This window comes from Piliocolobus tephrosceles, chromosome 14, assembly GCF_002776525.5.
Source record: "Piliocolobus tephrosceles isolate RC106 chromosome 14, ASM277652v3, whole genome shotgun sequence".
Classification (NCBI taxonomy): domain Eukaryota; kingdom Metazoa; phylum Chordata; class Mammalia; order Primates; family Cercopithecidae; genus Piliocolobus; species Piliocolobus tephrosceles.
This window is the reverse complement of record NC_045447.1, coordinates 43463414-43485115: the sequence shown is the minus strand read 5'-3', so window position 1 is coordinate 43485115 and position 21702 is coordinate 43463414. Positions and strand designations below refer to the sequence as shown.

The 21702-nt window shown below is 52.0% G+C and overlaps 1 protein-coding gene across 3 annotated transcripts in view; it reads right to left on the bottom strand.

Moving 5' to 3' along the window:
- Positions 1-21702, bottom strand: part of PAX5 (paired box 5) — a 200449-nt gene that overhangs the window by 7493 nt on the left and 171254 nt on the right. For all 3 annotated transcript variants that reach the window (XM_023203171.2, XM_026456150.1, XM_023203173.2), the window contains one exon: positions 7999-8085. In XM_023203171.2, coding sequence (XP_023058939.1) covers positions 7999-8085 — 87 coding nt within the window. The remainder of the gene's footprint in view (positions 1-7998; positions 8086-21702) is intronic.

Genomic DNA, 21702 nt, shown 5'->3' with positions numbered 1-21702 from the left:
CAAATGACAAGTCCCACCAGGGCCACAATCTGCTCACAAGATTTCGAGGCTCCTCACCATCTAGTGCTGGGGTGGGGAGCCTGGGGCCCGTGGGTCCAATCCTCCCAGCTGCCCATTTTAGTGAATAACATTTTACTGGAACACAGTCTGGCCTATGCATTTAGGCATTGCCCATTACTGCTTTACTGCTATTATGACAGAGTTGGGTAGTTGCAACAGAGACACTATGGCCTGCAAAGCCTAAGATATTTACTCTCTGGCTCTTTACAGAAATCATTTGCCAACCCCTGACCTAGAAGATAAAAACATGAAAAGCATTCCTTTTGTTTGCCCTGCAGGTACTCTATGATCTATCCCCAGTCAGCATCTCTGAATTCATTTCCCTCAGGGAAGGCCCCTCCTGCCCACACTCATATATCATGCTTAAGCTGGACGAAACTCCTTGCAGCTGTCTCGAATATACATAATACGAACAGATGAGCACATCCTCTGTGCCTGGCCCTGCTAGGGCCTGTGCAGGTATTATCTCATTTAAACCTATGGGGTAGGCACAGTTTAGCTCATGCTAGCATACTCTCCTGCCTCTGGGCCTTTCCCCACAATGTACTTCCTGCCTGGAACTCTTGGCCTGCGCCCTCACCCCCTTTTGCCGCCTGTTAAACTTCTATGCCTCTTTCAAATCTCAGAGCCCTGTCTCCTCCTCTGGGAAGCCTCCTGCCATGAGCTCACACTCCCCTGTAGTCTGTCCCTATGCTATGATTACTTCTTTCTGCACTTCCCCCATCCCTGGATGGAGGGCCCCCAAAAGGCAGAAGCTGGGTTCTGCTCTTCTTGGGAGTTTGTCCCCAGTTCCAGCCTGGAGCTGTATGTGGCACCTGCTTGGCTGGATTGGATGTGTAAACGAACCAACTTTGCTGAGTGAGCAAACAATAGTGAAGACACCCCCTGCCCATTCATTCATTCACTCATTCATTCACCACTCATTTCCTGACCCTGCAGGGGGCAGGGCTGGGCAATAATGGGGCAAACGCCAGCCTGACACAGGTTAATATTCAGAGTGGGAAGGGGATCCAGGGTCAGAAAGAAGCTCTGGAGAGTGCAAGATGGTTCTAGCAAGTTGGCTTTCAGGAGGAGGTGGGGCTTGGAGGACATGGGGACTCTGGGGAGCATGTGTGAGACAGGGTGGGGTGCAGGCCCCTTTTGTGACCTCAGGAAAGCAGAGTGAGGGCACTCGGGCAGACGCTGGGCTCCTCCCATTGCCTCCAGCTGCTTTCTTTGACTGCACCCTTTGGCCAAGGCCTCCAGAAGCCCTGCTCTGCTAAAGCTCCCTCTCAGGGATGAGGGGGCCTGGGAGGGCCCAGGGCGACCAGCAGATTCTCAGAACCACAGAAGTTGAGCCTCTAGGCCAATGTCCTCCTTTTACAGGTGGGAGAACTAAGGTTCAACAAACTCGGGTCACATGCCTGAAGCCACAGACTCTCGGCACAGGACCTGGCTGGGGGTTTGGGTTGTCAGCTCCAGTTTGAGGCTCTTTCCACTACAATATAGTTCAAGGCCTACACATCTATACAGAAACAGGTTTATGCAAGTGGGCAGCGGCTAGGGCCCCATCAGCCTGCCACAGACTGCACGTCTGCTGGGATATGACTGGCAAGCTTCTTCACTCGCCACGTGAGGTGGCTCATATTTATTCTGCACTCTCACCCAATTCCAAACCAAATCCTGGCACTTCTCCCAGAGGCAGGCTGTGCATCCCACATCCAAACATCTGAAATCTGAAAGGTTCCAAAATCGGAAACTTTCTGGGCATTGACATGATGCTCAAGGGAAATGCTTGTTGGAGCATTTTGGATTTTAGATTTTTTTGATTTGGGAGCTCAGCTGGTACAATGCAAATATTTCAAAATCTGGAAAAATCTGACATGCTTCCGGTTCCAAGCATTTTGGATTAGGGAGAGTCAACCTGTACCATAACTGGGGGCTGAGTCCTGGAGTTTGCCAGTCACATTCTACCACTTCTTGGCTAGCAGACCTTGAACAAGTGTCTTCACCCCCGGGCCTCAGTTTTTTCATCTGTAAGAGGGGGCGACAAGGGGACAACTGCAAAGGCACCATGAGGTAGGATTGTGAAGGAGCCATGAGGATGGTTACTTTTCTACGCAGCTTATATCCATTAACTCTTAGTTTCCCATCAGGTAGGAATGATTATTGTTCCCATTTTACCGTTGAGGAGACTGAGGCACAGAGAGGTTAAGTGACTTGCCCAAGGTCATACAGCTAATATGTAATCAAGAGGGTGGGATCGGGGTGACACTTCGGCATGCACCACTTCTCCTCCCCATTCAGCCCTAATGAGCCGATGTACTGCTCCCTGCCCATCCCCGCAGGGAGGCAGTGTGGCAGTGGAGGAGCTAGTACCTTGCTGTGCTGTTCCAGATGGCAAAAACACCAGCCCCATGCCTAAGTATTCCCTGAGATGGGTTTTCTTCTGCCGCCTCTTCTGTCACCTCCCTGGCTGCAGTCCTGACTCAGAAACCCCTGTCAGCCTTCCTCTGTTCTCTCTTCTGTGGGATGGGGACAGCCACCCATGGAGTGTCTGCAGTGCCTGCCCTTCCTCCTGCCTGCAGGTGATTCCAGAGGAAGGCGGGCGTGAGTGCATGAGAGGGTATGCGTGCACGAGAGGGGCATGGCACAAAGGCAGGGCAATCACAGGGCTGCCCTACACACGGGCCCCAAAGGACAGGAAACGGAAGTAGAGTCTTCTCTTTGGAGGATCCCTGGCTTGACCTTCCAAGCGCTCGACCCCGGCCACCTCTCACCTGGGAGTCTGACCCACTGCCTCCCAAAGCCAGGCTAGACCTCCAGCGGGCCTCCGCGTGAGCGCTTGCATTTACTGTGAAAAATGAAAACATCACCTCACAAAGCACTCTGTCTTCCTGGCGCCCATTAGACCTCCATCTAGAATAAACTTGTCCTTTCTTCTGTCATTTTTCCTCTCTAATTCACATTATCATCAATTTGCTGCTTGACACAGTCATTCCTGGCTCTGCTTTCTCTCTAATCCCTTTACAGCGGCCACAGGCGCTCCTATTCTAATCCTAATTGACCTCGTCTGGCCTTTCTTCCTGCCGGGACCAGGACCACAGCCCCCTTGCCAGCCTGGGGCCCCGGTGGGATGCTGAGTCACAGCTGCCCTGGCTGAGGGACATTCTCCCGAGAAGTCAAAGCACCCCAGTCCTTCTGCTTCATCCCCTGGCATCGCTGATCCTCACCTTGGCCGTTCCTGGGAAGGCGGCTTCAGCCAGGCTGGCCGAGGTGTCGGCAGCACTTGCAAGGGTGTGTGCCAGTGGGAGTGGGGATGTGAGCGTGTCTGTGTGTGTATGTGCATGTGTGTGCGTGTGTGTGTGCATGTGTGTGTACGAGGGTGTGAGCATGTGTGTGCTTGTGTGTTTGTGCATGTGCGTGTGTGTGAGTGTATGTGGGTGTGCACATGTGTGAGTGCGTGCATGTGTGAGTGTATGAGTGTGTGAGGGTGTCTGTGTGCGAGTGCAGTGTGAGCATGTCTGTGTGTGCGTGTGTGTGCATACATGTGTTAGTGTACGAGTGTGTGTGAGCGTGTGTCTGTGTGTGCATGGATGTGTGAACATGTCTGTGTGCGTGAGTGTATGAGTGTGTGTCTGAGTGTGTATGTGTATGAGCGCGTCTGTGTGTGCGTGTGTGCGCATATATGTGTGTGTGTGTGCATGAGCGTGTGCATGTGTCTGTGTATGAGGGTGTGAGCATGTCTGTGCACGTGTGTGTGAGTGTGTGTGTCTGAGTGTATGTGTCTGTGTGCGTGTGTGCATGTGTGCATATGTGTGTGCATGAGAATGTGTGTGTCTGTGTATGTGTGTGTCTGTGCACATGGGTGCGTGTGTGCATGTGTGTGTATGTATGTGTGAGTGTGTGCATGAGTGTGTGTATGTGTGTGTCTGTGCATGTGTGTGAGTGTGTGTGTATGAGTGTGTGAGCATGTCTGTGTTGCGTGTGAATGTGTGTGTGTAAGTGCTGCTGATGCTAGTGTGTGAGCTGCTGATGCTAGTGTGTGAGCATGTCTATGTGTGCACGTGTGTGTGTATGTGTGTGTGTAGTCTGCATGTCTGTGTGTGTGCGTGTGTGAGTGTATGAGTGTGTGTGAGCATGTGTCTGAGTGTATGAATGTGTGAGCGTGGGTCTGTGTGCATGTGTGTGCATGTGTATGAGTGTCAGCGTGTGTCTGTGTATGTGCATATGTGTGTGTGTGCGTGCGTGTGTGTCTGTGTGTGTGTGCGTGTGTTTAGAGTCTCACCTGTTCCACAGCCCACCAATGTAGCAGGAGCACCAAGGGACCTCTGGACAGGTTTCCATGCCCTGGTGCCCTCCCCAGATGTCACGAATAATCCGTGTAGGTCTCCCTGCCCTGGGGCATTCTCTCACGCTATGCCAAAGACACTATGGGGCAGGGCAGCCAGGAGAGGTGAATGGGCCTGGAGCTATTTGCAAAGCTGTGGGTTGGGGAGCCAGCAATCTCACCCATCTTCAGGAAGCTGGGATCTCTGCTTCCTCTGCCCTGCACATCTCAAGAGAGCACGTGTGCAGCTCCTGTTGGAATGAGGCTGCAGGGATGACTATCCTCAATTTACATCCGAGGCAACTGAGGCCCAGACCTGCCTAGGCTCATCCAGGTTATATAGAGTTGGGCAGCGCAGGGACCATTTCTCATGTTTGTTGCTGCCCAATATCGTGTGTGCTCTTCCCGTGTTTGTAGAGATTCTGCAGTAGGAGGCCTGCTTCTTTGAGCCAGAAGTCAGAACCCATCCTCCCAGCTTCCCTTGCTGCTAGGGCACAGGAGTGTTACATGGGCTCTGCCAATTAGACTTTCTTGTATATGACCTTGATTGAGAAGGGAGTCACTTGAAGCAGTGGGCTGGGGGACTCCATCTGTTGGGAGTGGCTGGCAAAGGCAACCAGCTTTGGCTGGGGGCAGGACAGAGCTTCTGGTGCCTAGTCCCGAGCACCTTGGGTAAAGTTACAGCAGAGTGGAGCTGCAGGGTGGGTGCCGGCTGGCAGCAGGGCTGCTGATGCTAGTGTAACACTGGTTGTGAGGTTGGTGTTGTCCTGGCTGTGTCCCATGCCTACCTCTTTTTGGTCCTCCTGGAGATTCTAGAAGTCCCAAATATCCCTTAACTAATTCATTTTCTGCTTAAGCCAGTCAGAGTGGATTCTGTTGTTTGCAACGGAAAGTCTGACAGATACAGACAGTAACCTGCTTTCAAAGCTGGACCAGAGCCAGTCTCATCACTCACACACAGGTCTGAGTATTCAGGACTCAGGACTCCCAAGGCCTGTTTCTACAGAGGGGTGAGGACTCTTTTCCTGGCTTTGGTGTTGTTCAAACTGCGAATCAGCCAGGGAGAGTAGAGTACAACATCGCACACTGGTTCCAGAAATAGGCTCTGGTGTCAGGGTGACCTGAATTTAAATCCTCCTCTGCCACCCGAATGCTGTGTGACCTCAGGTGAATTAGTTCACCTTTCTGAGCCTCATTGTCCTCTTCCGTATAATAGAGATAATAATATGTGCTCTGTAGGGTTGCTGAGGGGACGAAATCAGATAGCCCACGTGGAAAGAGTTTTGGGTGCCTGGTACAATTAGCAAGTGCTTATGCAGATGAATGGAGTTTTGCTTCCTCTTCCTCCTCTCCACACTGTCTCTGTGCCCCCTAAAGGTACCGAGCACTTCCCAGCACAGACACCCCTGCCTGAGGCTCCCACCCACAGCCTGTGAGCTCCCTGGGACAGAGTGTGCATCTTTTCCACAACAGGCACACAGCCCAAGCCTAACAATTGGAGCTGTAAACTAGATTTCACTCCAGCTTGAGTAGAAAAGCCTCGGATGCGGTCTAGTCCCACCCTCCCCTCCCTATCCTCTCAGACCTACACAGTCAGGTCCAGACTCCCCAGCCTGGCCTTCAAGGGGCCACTCTGTGCACACTCCACAGATTGCCCTACCTCCTACACCAAGCCTTTGCCACACGTGCCTGAGCTGTTTCTGCTAATTTATGTTTCCTGAATTCCCAGGCGAATAAATGACAGGCACTATCAACCTCTAGGACTCCTTGTATAAATGAGAAAAAGGTGTCCCTTTTGAGCAGGTGCAGCCCCGTGCCAGGGCTCAGGGTTTTGTGCCATGCATGGGCTGGGGTTCAGCTCCCACTTGTCCCCTTGGGTAGTGCACAGTCATGTGTGGCAGCCCTGGGTCACCATGGCCTCCTTGGGGTCACCTCTCCAGCAGAACGAACCCCTCCCACAGGCCCGTGTTCAGGTCTCCTGTGTGCCATATCCCCTGGGGTCTCCCAGAGGACTGGGATCAGGGCTCTACCTGAGGCAGATTTCCTGGGAAGGGCTCCCAGGTTTGGGCCTCAAGACTCATCTCCCTACCCCCACCCCTGCTTGAAGACACTGGTTCAGGGAGCTCACAGCCAGCTCATGCCTCCCGTTTCCTGAGACTGACATCTGGGTCAACTCAAATAGTCCACTTAAGAAAAAAACATTAGGTAAGTGGATATCTTGGTTCGATACTTAGAAATGATTTTGACCAAAACCAAAAAAGGAGTCTGAGAAGAGATCAATCTGCAGATTCTGCCGCTCTTGGAGACCACAGATAATAAGAAGCTAGGAGTCTTCTGCAAGGCTTGAAATCTCCTTCCTCAGGGACCTGCAGCACTAATGGGGATTGTTTCTTATTGAATCCCCAAGTCATCCACGACACATCAAAATCCTTTAGACAGCCAAAGGCCCCAAGTGCATGGAATGGTAGTAGCAAGAGAGAAGTGCTTTCCATACTGTGTGTCTGTCCTAATCATCAAATCAGGTGTGGGAAGGAGTCAAGGCTGAGATTACATGGCCTTTTTCACAGACCTATGGCTTGGCAACTTGAGTTTGAAGACACCAGGTTATGGCTTTTCTGATGAAGCCTGTTTCTCAGTCCTAAAATAATTAAGGATCCAGGGAATTAAAAGGTTCTTCCTTAAGGAGGCCTTGTTAAGTTGGACAGATAAACCTGGGTGGTCTCAGAGGGCCCTTCCATGTCTGACCTTTCACTGCTGTAAGTGGAAAATTCTTAGCTGACTGCTGGGGGAGGGTTCCATGTTGCTGCCTGCAGGCTGATTGGCCAGCTCCACCTCCAGATGGTGAGTGATATCTTTGAGCCATGCCTCTACTTCATGTCCCAGAACCTTTAGCTCCAACTGGCACTTATTAGCTGGTTTCATGTAAGCTCATTCCAACAAAACAGAAGGCTCCTCTTGGCCTTCTGAAGGCCAAGTTAGACTTGCATGGTCTTTGCAGTGGCCCAAATCTTGATGACATTCACAGATAAGACTGCCACCAGTCACGGACAATCTGCCAATCCAAGGCTTGGGCAGAGGGTGGGCACCAGCTGAGCTCTAAATGGCATGCTTTGTCAGACCTCCAGCCACGGGCAACCAGGTTCCAACGGAGCCAGCTCTGGTGATGTCCATGCAGATATCACTAATCAATCACTGGGCATCAGGGCCTTTATCAAGATAGTCTCCAGGCAGCCACTACCAATCAATTCAAAGTTGGTATCTTTACTGACACTTATTTAGAGAGTTCTCGCCTGAATATTTCATGATTCTTAAGAAATACAAGTTACTCACAGGTAGGCACTACTTTTTCTACCTTCCTCTTTCTCCTTCAATGCCCCTTTTTTCCACTTTTCCCTTCTGTGCCATTTTTCCTAACCCACCAAAACATCTGGGGGAGGGAGGAGGGCATGGGCAGGGCTACAGCAGTGTTTACTACCCTAAGGCCCCCACTATACTCCATGTGCCTGGGCAAGCTACCCACCCACCTCAGTGACCAGACCTCAGGATGTCGAGGGACTCAGGCCAATGAGGAGGCCTGGATGGGGCAGCCGATGGCCCAGGGGCCCCGCAGGGCCTCCGCCAGTACTCACCAAGCAGCCCCGGGTTGGGGAACCTCCAGGAGTCGTTGTACGAGGAATACTGAGGGTGGCTGTAGGGACTCCCGGAAAACTCACTCCCTGTGTATGGTGAGTGGAGACAGAAACAGGAAGCAAACGTCAAATCCAGTTCAGAAAAGGCCCTGGGTCCCAGCCAGCCTGGTTACCAATGGCATTTGCCTCTTCTATGAACTTCAGGAACTTTTGTAACTAACAAAAGCAAGTCGGGTCCACATCCTTATGGATTAGGCAGCTGTCACTGGCATTGTCTGTATTTCCCCTCCTTATCAGTGGGAGTGAACAGCAGACTCTCACATGTGTACCATGGAACTCCCACGTTGTTACGTGGCCCCATTTGCCAGATGTTCCTTGGGGCCATTGGCCCATTTTACATATGAGAAGGCTGATGCTCAGGCCGTCTCACAAAATGGTCTTGATACACCTTGCTAACTTCAAGGCTGCAGACTGCTTGGTTCTCATTCCCGAGTGAAGCCAATCCAGGACCTCAGGATGGGCTCAGTTCTACCCCCAACCTGCTCCTGAGTGGCTCTGGACAGAGAACCCACAGGTAACCTCAACCCTAGCTTGGCCCTCTGTGCTGTGAAGGCAGGGGTGGCTGTCCCTGGGGCCTCAGTCTCGTCAGGAAGATGAGACTTGGGTAGAGGGTGGGCACCAGCTGAGCCCTAAATGGCATGCTTTGTCAGACCTCCAGCCATGGGCAACCAGGTTCCAGAGGGCCTCCAGGCCCTCTGCCTGGGGGAGGCAGACAGAACTGTACTGAAATGACTATGGTGAAATGAAACGACAAGCCAAAGGGCTAGGGGAGCACAGAAGAGGGAGTGGTTGGGGCCTTCTGGGCACTGGGGAGGGGCAGCTGTTGGCAGCTGTGGGCGTGCTTGGGCAGGAGCTGTGAGGTGTGCCAGGGTGTGAAGAGCATTGTGGGGCAGGTGGCACTTGAGCATGGTTCACTCTGGCCAGGTGCTCAGGGAGCAGTGACGCCTGCCTCTGGCACTTCCCTGGGCTCTGGGTGCCGGTTCCAGGAGAGCCTCTTTACTACTGGCTAGGTCACTAGAAAGAGAGTTCACAATTCCGTCCCTTACCACCTTGCTGCCTTGGTCTTATAGCCGGGAGGGCCTGTCTGTCCTTCCCCCATGGCTAGGGGCTCCCAGGGGCTCCCAGAGAGTAGACTTCAGCCTGAACTCATTGCCAGGTGCCCAGTACCCGGCAGAGTGTATTCAGTAGAGGCCCTGGAACAGGGCATGGAAAGCTGGCTACTGCTGGGTACAGAGCATGGGAGCCCTTCCCTGCTGGATGTGACAGGACTTACATAGCCCCATAAGCCCACCTGCAGCCCAAGCCTGCCTTCACCATCCCCTACAAGGATGCTTACAAAGGGCCGAAGGGTGAGAGATTCCGGAAGGGGCCAGCCAGAACCCGGGACCAAGAGCCAAGAGCCTGCTCTCTCCCCTGCAACCCAAGCCTAGAGATGGGCCCCTGGGGCTCTGCCAGGTGGGGCAGGAATAATGAAGCAGGACTGAGGGTCCAGCCGCTCCCACTCCCTAGGTCTAGCTGGCTTCCCCTGCACCTCACAACCACAGGCAGAGCATGTCCACACACACACACACACACACACACACACACACACACACACACACACGCTCGTGCTCCTCCTTGGGCCTCTCTGGGGGCCACTCCCAGCCTGACAGGCTGAGCCTTCCAATTCTCTGTTTTTTATGCCTCAGTGGTCAGGGTGTCAGGTTCCGGCATGCAGAGGGAAAGCCTGGTGACAGTGGGCCGCAGCCGCCTGGTCCCGGCATATCCATCAGCGCCACGCAGCCTCCTCCTCAGGGGCCGGTGGGGGAGTAGAGAGACAGCGCAGCCTGGAGGACAGGGACAGCACCCTCCCCTTGGGGCTCTGGGCATCCGTGGAGCTGCCCTATCAGAGGCACTTCTTGACAGTGCCGAGCCCAGGGCATTGGGCTACTGTGGCAAAGGCCACCTCTGCATCTTTGTTTAGCATCGCCTCTGCTGCCTGGCCCAGCTCCAAGGCCACTTCTTCCAGGAAGCCTCCCAGATCTCCAGCCCCACAAAGTGCAATCTCAGGTCCATCTGGCTGGAGTTAGTTCATTGTGGACATGTTATCCATCCCTAGATTGGCTTTGGCTCCTGCAAAGGGCCATAAACAGCTCCCAATTCCTTCACAGAATGTACCTAAGTCAGTGTCACCCATGATCCTTGACCCTGTCTCCACCTTCCTGGCCTTACAGTGGTGAGTGTAGCGGTCCTTGGATACCTCTTCCTCTGGGAAGCCCCTCTCCCACCCCTCCTCAGCTGGCCCCAGTCTCCCGTGTGGTTCTGCACCACTGGCTTTGCCCTGATCTACAGGGGAGTCCGTTGTGCGTGGGCGTGCTTGGCCCTGCAGGTCCGTTGGATTCCTCTCTGCACCTGTGTGCCACCCTCACCCCAGCTTGATGCCCAGTCCACAGCAGACAATGGGTGTCTGAACAATCCCTGGTTGCTCACCAGCTCTCTGCAGCACGGGGAAGCCTTCCCTGATCACTGTTTTTAAAAGGGAAGCTCCTTCCACCCATCTCTCTTTCCTGCTTTTTTTTCCTCCATAGAGCTGATCACAATCCAGCCTGTCTTGTTTATCCTTCATCTTTTTCTAATCTGCCTCTTCCACTAGGATGTAAGCTCCATGGGGGCAGGGAGTTTTGTCTGTTCACGTCTTGATCCCAACCTCTAGCATAGTGCCTGGCCTCTAGTAGGCAGGAATAATTATTTATTGAATGAATGAATGAAGACTCCTAGGTCAATCAGGCACATGCTTCCAGAGCAGACTCTCTAACTCAGGCGATGGCTCTCACTACCTCCGTTATTAGTACCCATAGCCAAGGGTGTGTTGGATACCTGCTATGTGCCAGGATCCAAATAAATTTCTCCTATTCCATTGCCCACCACATCATACTGCCCCTTGGTGGGAGAAATGAGCCCACTAGGGACTGGCTTGCCTGGTGTGCTAAGAGTGGTAGTGTGGTGGGCATCCCCAACATGGGGCCCCTGCCCTGTGAGAGCAATACACTCTGGGTAAGGGGTGTTTGACCATGTACAGGTCGTGAGACTGACCTAGAGGGTGGTTCAGCCACCTGCTAGGAACTCTGCGATGGTGTCTGATTATCTGAAGTGCCACATAGGAAGCTGTCTGAGTGTAGGGAGCCCTCACCCCATGAGATACGGAGAAGCCAGGTCCTCAGTCACCAGTCCAGAGAAGGCCTGGGAACACTTTCTGGGAGTAGAAGGGACCATGTGAACCAGGCCTTGAAGGGTGGGTAGGACTTTGATGGCAGAGAGAAGCAGGCATTCCAGGCACAAGCAAGGTCTGGCAGTGGGGCTGGGCAGAACGTGGCCCCTGAATGGCCAGGTCTCCTGTGAGACCCCAGCAGAGGCAGCTGCAGGGCAGAGCAGGTGTGAGGCAGGAGTGTAATGCTTTTCTCCCATTAGGGCTGGGATCAGCCAAGGCTTCAGACTGGTGAGTGCCGGAATCTGGAGGACAGACTGGAGGAGGACACGCTGCAGTCAGGGGGCCCCTCCAGGTGGCTGCGGCCACGGTCTAAGCAAGCGGGACTGGACCTGAGAGATGACACAGCAGTGGCATCCTTAGGCACAAAATGATGTTCCTCATGTGCAGGAAGGACGTTCTCGGGGAAGGAAATGAGAGCCTCCAGAGGTGCAGCCAGCAGGCCCAAGACAAAGATCCCACAATGAACCCCTTTCAGATGACTGTGCCCAGCACAAGGGACACCACGGGCCCTTCACCTCCTCCTAACTGACCCACGCTTTTGGCGTCTCTCAAAAATACTAAAGTGGCTGAAGAATGTCCCGAGAAGCCTGAGCCTGAGATGATGGTGGGAAAGTGAGTCTCCACCTGGAAATGGGGCAGAAATCTTAAGGAGAATATAGGATTTTCCCACTTGGTGGCAAATGAGGGTTTGAATCAATTTTGTCCTGATTTCAAGGTGCCAGGTGATGCCGGCCAGCTGTTGGGATTATTGGAATCAGAGAAAGGTGCCGTGGGGTCAGAGGAGGCAACTGCATGAGCAAAGGCAGGGAGGAGGGGCGGGCAGATGGCCCACGATGGGATTCCAGGGCACCCGGGCTGATCCCCTTCTCCAGATGCTGCTGACAGAACTGAGAACAGAGGGCTGGTCCCCTTCTAGGCCATGCTCCAGGCCACACCCAAGGTGTGCTCTGCTCTTGCCCAGAGCTGCCCATGCTGGAGGAGAAGACAGAAAATGGCCCTTGAAGTCACACAGACCCAAGATCCAGTCCGGGCTCTTCCTCTGCCAAGCTGTGTGGCTTTGGGCACATGCATTCTCCTGTTGAGTCTGTTTCTTCATCTATAAAACGGAGGGAAGGAAGATCCCTACTTCTTAGGGCTTATGGAGAAGATCAACTGACTTTAGGTTTGCAGATGCTCTTTGCAAACCCCTGTGTGGTGGGAACTAGGTACCTTCTCTCATTGATCGGAGAGAAAACAAACTCAGAAATTCTGCCCCCACCCAAGCCCTCTGATCTCAGCTCCTCCCCCTGCCCCTTCACCCTTTGATCCTGGGCAGGTGAGAACAGGAAACCCAGTGACAGAAAGAAATACAGAGCTGTGGAAGCGTCAGAACAGGAAAGGATTGGCGAGATCGACACACTCAACACACTCTTGTGTTGCAGATTGGGAAACTGAGCCTCAGAAAGGAGAAGGGACTTGGCAGAGGGCCAGCACATGCAGTCCCTCAGAGGATGGGAAGACAGGAGGGGAGGGCCGCGTGGGAACTGTCTGATGGTGGCCTTCGGAGAAAAAAAATGAAGGCGAGACTAGAAACAGAACGCTGGCAGTCAAGGAGCAGTTCCAAGGCCATGGCGCCTCATCCTCACAATAATCCCGATGAGGAGGACACGGAGCAGAGGAGCCCGGGCTGGGGCAGAAGGAATGTGGCTTCCCACTGGGCATCTCAAGGCTGACAGTCACTCCCTGCATTCGCCTAACCCCGAGCAATGCACTTCTTCCTCCTTTCATGCAACAAATTCATCTTATGTTGAACCTCACCAACCTGTGCCATCACTCATAGTCACAGACGATCAGGCCTGGGATGAACTTTAGAGATACGTTCCCTCAAACTTTCTATCCCCAGGGTCTTTTAGCCAGTCAGGAACAGAGCAGGGCCTGGGACCCTGGCTTGTATTCCCAGACCCCAGGGATCCCACCATCCCAAGGAACACCTGGTTGAGTTGGGCCAGCAGGAGAAAGGGAAATCTTCTCATCACACCCTTCTTCACCACTGATGTATTTGAAATTCTCCAAACATACAGCAAAGTTGAAAGAATGTTATAGTGAACACCTATGTAGCCACCACCTAATTCCACCACCAATATTTTCTCATGCTTGCTTGTCATATAGATCTCCAACCCTCTAGCCTTTCCTTCATCTTAATGTGTATTTCATTTCCAAGTAAATGCAAACATCAGTACACTTTCCCCTAAGTACTTCAGCATGCATATAATTAACTGAAGTTCATTATTTGTTTACAAGTTTTTTCTTTGGATATAAAATTTACACATAATGAAGCACACAAATCTTAAACGTGCTACTGCTGTGTTTTGACAAATGCATAGACCTGTGTGACCCAAACCCTTACCAAGATATATTAACAGAACGTTGTCATCAGCCCAGAGAGAAAATTCTGTCATACTGAAGAAGGGGGCCTATTGACCAACCGAGAACCCAGCTCTCTGGGGATGTAACTGAGTCATCCCCCCATGAACACAGAGCTCTGAGGTCAGCACTGACAGCCCTAAACCCCGATGAGTGAAAGGGCCCCCAACCTGCAAATTCAAAGTTCCTCCAAAGCCATTACACAGAACAAAGCTAGAACATCTTTCCTCAAAGATGCAGAGAGAAAGCAGAGCCTTAAGAAATTTCAGATACATGGTGGGTTTCCCCAGAACAGTATTATCTTCCAAATATAGAAGATGTGACTGTAAAAACCAATGCACTAACTAGAGAACACTGATTAAAATAAAAACCTTAAAAAGGGGTTATGATAAGATGCACTTAACGCAGCTGTCCTGCAGATCCCAGAGGCAGAAGCATCACCAGATTCAGAGGTGTTTCCAGCTTCCCCTTCGCTCAAAGCTCAGAGATGGCAAGGAAGTCAAAGTTTCCTAAAATTCTCAGAAGTGACAGGTAAACGGGCTCAGTATAGCTCTTAATTAACCCAAAACGACACCTGCCAGATGACGGGGATTTGCAGAGCGCACTGGGGGCCGACCCCGTCTGCAGATGGTGGGCTCCCACCTCTGCTCCAGACCTTGGCCGGCTGCAATTAGCATACGGAAAGTCTTTCAAAGTGACTTCGCAGCCAAGTTCTGTTTCTGAAGGATTCAAACTGGGCTTTGAGAGAAAATCTTTGCAGAGGAGAAGGAAGAAGAAACAATTGAAAAGGACCATGAGGTTTCTTCAGCTCCTCTCCACGGCTTTGCAGAACTGCATGAAGTGCACGGTGGCTCAGGGATCAGCGGGTACCCGGGATGTTGCGAGACCAAACTGTTGACGACCAGAGTGAGCGTAGGCATCACAAGCAGCCTCAGCCAGGCTTTCATGATACACATGGATGGACACTCCCGATATACACGTACACATGTTTATAATGTATATGTGTATGTATACATAATAATATATGTAATATGTATAATGTACAGATGTATGCATGTTGGATGTGTATACACACACACATACACACACACTGGATTCTGCAGCTGTGTCAAAGCCTCTCAGAGTGACCTTGAACAAGTCATTTTTCACCAAGTCTCAGTTTTCTCATCTGTAAAAGTGGTGTGTTTGGAAGAAATTGAAATAAGTGACCTCCAAGGGCTTTCAGTTCTCAGAAGCTGTCTTCACTGCACCCACGCCGAGCCTCACCCCCTCGCAGGCCAAGGCTTCTCACCGTCCCTCTCTCCACAGCAAGACCTTCCTGGGCTCCCAACAGGGAGATGAAAACCCACGCTCAGTAAAGGTCAGCCCTGTCAGCCCCGACAACCGCGCATTGATCCATCGCTGGGAAAAACCTCTCTCCCACCAGCTCAGGTCAGCCTCGAAGGCCTTCAGAAAAACAGAGGGAAGAGAAAAACCGAGAGAGAGGGTGCGCATGAGGGGCAGAATGCGCAATGTGTCTCACTTCTGGTTCTCCTGAGAGCCGCGGACCCCACAGCTGGACAGCCGGCTGGGTGAGCCCCAGGGAGCCTGGCGTGGAGGCCAGGGCTCTGCTACCTGCCAGCTGTGCGGTGGCCAAGTGGCCTTTCTGGGCCTCAGTGGGGTCCTCTGTAAAGAAGAGGCTGTTGTGTCCCCTTCCTGTTGTCTACAACTACAAAAACCCAAATCCAAGGATCCTTTAGGGAATTCAGTGGACACAAACTCCACTGTTGTGTCGTGGTGCCTCTGCCACAGGGCACATGTCCAACTCCACCAGCTGGCCATGCGTCACAGGCAAGAGCTGGGGGCCTCGGGACACATGGGGCCAGGAGGAAACAATTGATGGGCTCCTGGTGTTTGAAGGGGGCAAGTGTCTGTAGCCACAGGACTTCCATCTACCTAGATCTATTGTCTTTGCCTCCAAGGCTGACCTTTCTTTCTGCAACCTGCCTGGCCCCTGCAGGCATTTCCATTTGAGATTCCTGGCTATGCCATGGCACATTTTGAACAACTCTAGTCCAAGTTTAATCCACTCTGCTGCTGTGGTCTTATTCCAAAATTCTGTCCTGTCCTGCCCTCATCTAAGCAAACAGTGGGCACGTACAAATGACCCCCCAAAGCCTCACTAGGGTGCAAGACAACACCTGATTTGTGTGCACGCATGAAGGGTAGGGGGTACTGCAGTGCCCTGTCCTGGGAGTGCCCATGGGTAGCACTTTGTGAAGATCAACACCCAAGACGCCTCCTGGTGGCGGTCAAGGCCCTCCCACTGCCTGCATCCCCCGCGCCACCCCCACCCGCCACAAGCCATATTCCAGGCCAACTGCACCACCAGTTGTTCTGCACACCTACTCCACGGGGCCATCTCCATCTCTCATGCTATTTCCTTCATCTGAAACACCACCTTGCTTCCCTTCCCCATGTCCAATTCTCCTATTTGTCAAGACCCAGTTCAAATACCACCTCCTCCAGGAAGCCTTTCTGGATTAATCATCCCAGCTGAGAGCACTCTCTCTCTGGTCCCTGAGTCCCCAGCCCTGGGTCTATCACTGCCATATGCCAGGGCACACAGATTCAGGGCTGTTTGTGACCCTATCTTGCTTCCCCTGCTGTTGGGTCTGGATCCTCCTCAATGGCAGGAACCAAGGCTGACCATCTGTGACTGACAGGTCCCTGCGGCCCCACCCCCAGCCCAGGGCCTTGCCCACAACACCAATGCAGACTGAGTGAGCACTAAGTATGCCCAGCAGATGTTCCTTGAGCCAGGCCCTTTCAGAGAACAGAAAAGGTCATGGAATCTTTGAAAGATCCTCTAGAATCTCTAGAAAGAATGAGTGAAACACCAGTCCTGATCTTTGCTAGAAACATGGAGACAGAGAGACAGAGAAAGGGAATAAGACACATAGAAAAGAGAAGTGGGCCGTGTTTGCTGCAGGAACCACTGTGCAGGTCCCATGCGTGAAAAGGGACACCGGTGCTCTCCTGAGGGGCTTAGCACTCACTCGCAGGCCTCAGTAGACCGCCCCTGCCACATAATGACAGCACTCAGTTCGGCTCACTTCAAAAGAGCACAAAAGTACAAGCTAAAATAAAAAGACACAACTTTTCTAAAGGGAGAAGCAAAAAAAAAGAGCAGGACCAGACTGAAGCTGGGTTGCAAAGACAGGAAGGCTCTAGGTTTTTTCCTTAGCACCTTTTCTCTGCATCCATCTGGCCACTGGCAGATGCTTGATCTGGAAACCTGAAGAGTTTCTTAGAACGTCCAGAATGTTGCCAGAAGTCCCCATCCCAGGGCCTAACCACCCGGCCCCAGGTTCTGCAGAGTTGAGTGGGAATAACATTGAATTGCATTCCCAGGAAAATCCAACTCATGTATTCATGATAAGTGTCAAATAAACTCACTAGGTTCTCATGTGTCCAGCCTCAACTGGGTTTGTATAGGCAGTCATACGCACTTTCCATGGTTCTACTTGGAGCAACTTCAGAGTTGGAATGAATGATTTAAAAGGTAGGGCATAGTAAGTAGAAAGTAACATTTCTCCCCAAGTTTCTAAAGTTCTTCACTGTCCTCCTATGCTAAATTTGGGGAAAGCTTACCTTAAACTTTGATTTGGGGACTATGTTTTACTTTTAGACCCATATACTGGTGATGCTCTGTATTTTGGTAAATCCATTTAATTCAGCATCCACTGTGGTCCTACTCCATTCAGAGCTCAGAGCTAGGCCCCCAGTAGGGAATACTCAGTAAAATGCGCCTAGGCTTCAGTCCTCAGGGAACTCTCTGCTTCACAGGGGATTCTTAGACCCAAAACTAGACATTCAGGTGCCAGCAAAAGGCAAGGTGGATTCAGAAGCAGAGTAGAAATGGAAATTCATTCTAGATAGGGTATCCAGGAAGGCTTCCTGTAAGAAGTGGCTGCAATGAGGGCTTCAGAGGACATTCAAATGTTGTCATTTAGTGGCATTCAGTACTAAAATCTGTCCCATCACCTGCCAGCTCAGGCTGCATTGCTGAGTCAAAGTGTACTGCCTCTGTCCCCAGGGAAGGGAGCTCACTTTCTTCCAAGCAAGAGGCCAGTAAGCAGGACACACGCGGTGCTGACATGGAATGGGCCACAAGGACACGACTGTCCTTGCTTTCAACTCCCCAACAAGGCAGCTGAGAATGTAGGACACTGGCCGATAAACCCAAGACTCCTGACAACTCTGAACCACATCACAGATTTTGTAAATAATTGTAGAAAAGGGGGCGCTGATTTTCTGCACAAGCATTGAGGGCAGCAGTGGCTGCCACTCTGTGCTGGTGCTGGGAGGTGGTGGAAAGCCCCTGGGTGTGCAGCCAGTCAGTCCCGGCCAAAGCCCAGCAGCCACTTAGCTGGGCAGCTTCCAAGTAGTCTCCTGAATCTCTGAGCCTGAGTTGCTAATTTGCAGTATGGTAATTACAACACTCACAGGACTAAATATTGATGCATTTCAAAGTCCTTTGTGAATTAAAAAGTATTATACAAATGTGAGGGGCTGTTTGATACTCAGCTCAATCCTTGGCACATAGCACATGCTTTGTGTGTCTGTTGCAAAAACGGATACATTGGTACTTTCTTTTTTTTTTAGCAAAAATTATATTTCAGTATGTTTTTCTCATATTTCAACAAATGCCTAAAATTCCTGATTGTAAGGAAAGCCTCAAACTAGCAGTCTGAGTCCCTGATCTTCCATCTCTACCTGTCCCTTCCAGGTTCACCGAGCCTCAGTTTCCCCAAATGGACAACAGCAGGGTGGGAAACAGACAAGATTGGTTTCCAGTCTTTCTGCCTCTAAGGAATAGTTTTCCTCCCCCCAGTTTCTGCCTACATGACTCTTTGCCTGCTTAAATTATGAATCCAACCCCATACCTTTTAAAAATGTTCTGTGAGGCGTTTTGTGTGTGGGCAAATAGATAATTTCCACAAGGCTGACTGGAAAGCTAAAAATCAGTCCCCAGCCTCTATTACAGGCTCCCAGCCTCCAAAAATGGCCCAGCCCCCTCCAGCTTGGAGACCCTCGAACCTCCTGGCATATTCCCAAGGCCTTCAGGAACTCCTTTGCTCAGCCCAAAGCTGACTTACTTTCCTGTGACCCAGACCTTGGCCTGTCCCTCAGAGCAGCCAGGGGTCTTCACCTCCCCTGGCCTGGCTGGGCTCAGCGCTGAGGCCTGAATGTCCCGCCGCTGACTAATGAGACGGAGGGTGAAGGTGTCATACCTTGCTGGGAAGTCGCAGTGCTAGTCCCGACCTGCGCTGCCTGCCATCAAATTTTAATGCTTCTGCTGACATATTTATGGAATACTTCACCAAGTGTTTGCAAGGAGACCAGACAAGATTTACCTCCACAATTACCACCACAACACTCGGGCTTCGCTGTGTGCTGAGAACTCAGCAGCACACAGGCCCCGATTTCCCCTGCACCCCCAGGAACTCGCTCAATTCTGCACATTTTTCCTGCCCCCAGCAAGCCAGACCTGGGGCTGGAGGAGGTGGAGATGAATCAGACACGGTCCCTGCCCACGGAGAGCCCACAGTCTGCGGGAGGGGCAGGCGCGCACATAAATTACTTGCAACCCTGGGAGGCTGGGGCCAGTGCGCTGGTACAAGTACCAGAGGCAGGCCGGGCTGAAGTAGGGAAGGGAGAGTTATTTCTTCTAACAGAGTCAGGGTCAAGGAAGAAGCCAAAGACCCGGGCTGGGCCTCCCAGCTGCTTCGGCTCTCCTGGTCACTCCTCTGGCTGGAAAAGCTCCCAGGGCCTCTCCCTTCCTCCCCCTGCCAGCCTCAGGGTCTCAGTGGCCCCTCTCCTTCCGTGTCTGCACCCTACATTCATTCCTTTGGGGTTCTCTCTCTCGAGGCCGACTGAGAGTGGGATATGCCCCCACCCCTTCCCCGGCTCCTCACCCTTCCTCACTGTGTCTACAAATTCCTTTAAGTTTTACTGCTCTCTCACAGCAAAGCTGCCCTGAGGGGAGGTGGAGGCGGGCAGGAATAATGCAGTGACCCGGGCCAGTGGCTGTCAAGCCTTGCTACACATTAAGAATCATCTGGGGGCCGGGCGCGGTGGCCCACACCCGTAATCCCAGCACTTTGGGAGGCCGAGGCAGGTGGATCACGAGGTCAGGAGATCAAGACCATCCTGGCTAACACGGTGAAACCCCGCCTCTACTAAAAATACAAAAAAAAAAAAAAAAATAGCCAGGCGTGGTGGCGGGCACCTGTAGGCCTAGCTACTCGGGAGGCTGAGGCAGGAGAATGGTGTGAACCCGAGAGGTGCAGTTTGCAGTGAGCTGAGATCACACCACTGCACTCCAGCCTGGGTGACAGAGTGAGACTCCATCTCAAAAAAAAAAAAAAAAAAAGAATCATCTGGGGGCCCAGTGTATTGGCTCACCCCTGTAATCCCAGCACTCTGGGAGGCTGAGGCGGGTGGATCACGAGGTCAGGAGTTCCAGACCAGCCTGACCAACATGATGAAACCGTATCTCTACTAAAAATACAAAAATTAGTCAGGCGTGGTGGCGTGCGCCTGTAATTCCAGCTACTCAGGAAGTTGAGGGAGAAGAATCACTTGAACCTGGGAGGCAGAAGTTGCAGTGAGCCGAGATTGCACCACTGCACTCCAGCCTGGGTGACAGAGCAAGACTCTGTCTCAAAAAAGAAAAAAAAAAGAATCATCTGGGAAGCTTTAAAAATCCAGATGACCAGGCCACGTCCCATACTAGTTCATAAGGAGCTTGGAGTGAGAGGGGGCAGACGGTAATATTTGTTGAAACTTCCAAGATGACGCCAATGTACAGCAAGTTTGAGAGGCAGGGGGCAGGCACTCGGTACTCAGTGTGCGACATGTTAGAAGACCAGCCTCCTGCATCCACCCTCAACTCTATGAACCAGAATCTGCTCTGCGAGATGATCCCTGGTGATTTGGGTGCAATAAAGTTTGAGAAGCACTGATCCATGTTAAAGAGTTTCCCTAGCATCCTCAGAGGCATGCTGGTGTCTAGTCCCCACGGCCTCTGAAATGGGCCCCCTAAGGAGACTGACTTCTAAGCAGGCAGCCACCATAAGCTAACCACTAAGAAGGGCTGGCTTCTGTGGGGGACTCCAGGCAGGCCACAGGGCAGCCACCACCATGACTCAGTGAGCTTGACAGGGCCATTCCACAGAGGGAGCTGAATTAGGACGACCCTCACAGCTCCCAAGGCTGGACCAGGAGGCAGGAGCCCCATGCAGTCCTGTGCTGATGAAGATCCATTTTTTTCTAGGAGATTCATGCTTTCATATGTATCCCCTGTGACCAGCCCACACACCTGGCTGAGAGATGGCTCTGCAGGGAGGAAGTCAGCAGGAGGGAAGGGGAGGGAAGAGGAGAGGAGGGGAGGGAAGAGGAGGGGAGAAAAAATATCTTGGCAGGCCAAGGAAAGAAAAGTGAACAAACCACTTAAGAGGGCAAATGCAGGGCTCAGTGGGAGGGGTCCAAAGATGTCCTGAGGAGCCCCGGTGGCATCTGCCTTGACACCAGGCCCACTGCAGACAGTCGCAATTTCATCCATCCATTCATCTATCAAATATTGACTGAGGGCCTACTAGGTACCAGGCACTGAGGGTACAGCCCTGAACAAAGCAGACATCAGTTCCTGCCCTCATGGAGCTTATATTCCAGCGGTACAAACAAAACAGTAAACCAGACAAGTGAAAATGAAGCATCTGGCATGCTAGATAATGCTGGATGCCAAAGAGAAAACATGAAGCAGGAGACAGAATAAGAAATGTTGGGAGGAGGTGGAATTTTAGATGGAGTGACCGGGGATGACTCCACTGAAAAGGTGACTTTTGAAGAAAGAATGAAGGAAGCAAGAGTTCGCCATGTGAATATCTGTGGGAAGGGCCCTCCAAGCAGTAGGAACAGCAAGTGCAAAGGCCCTGAGGTAGGAGTGT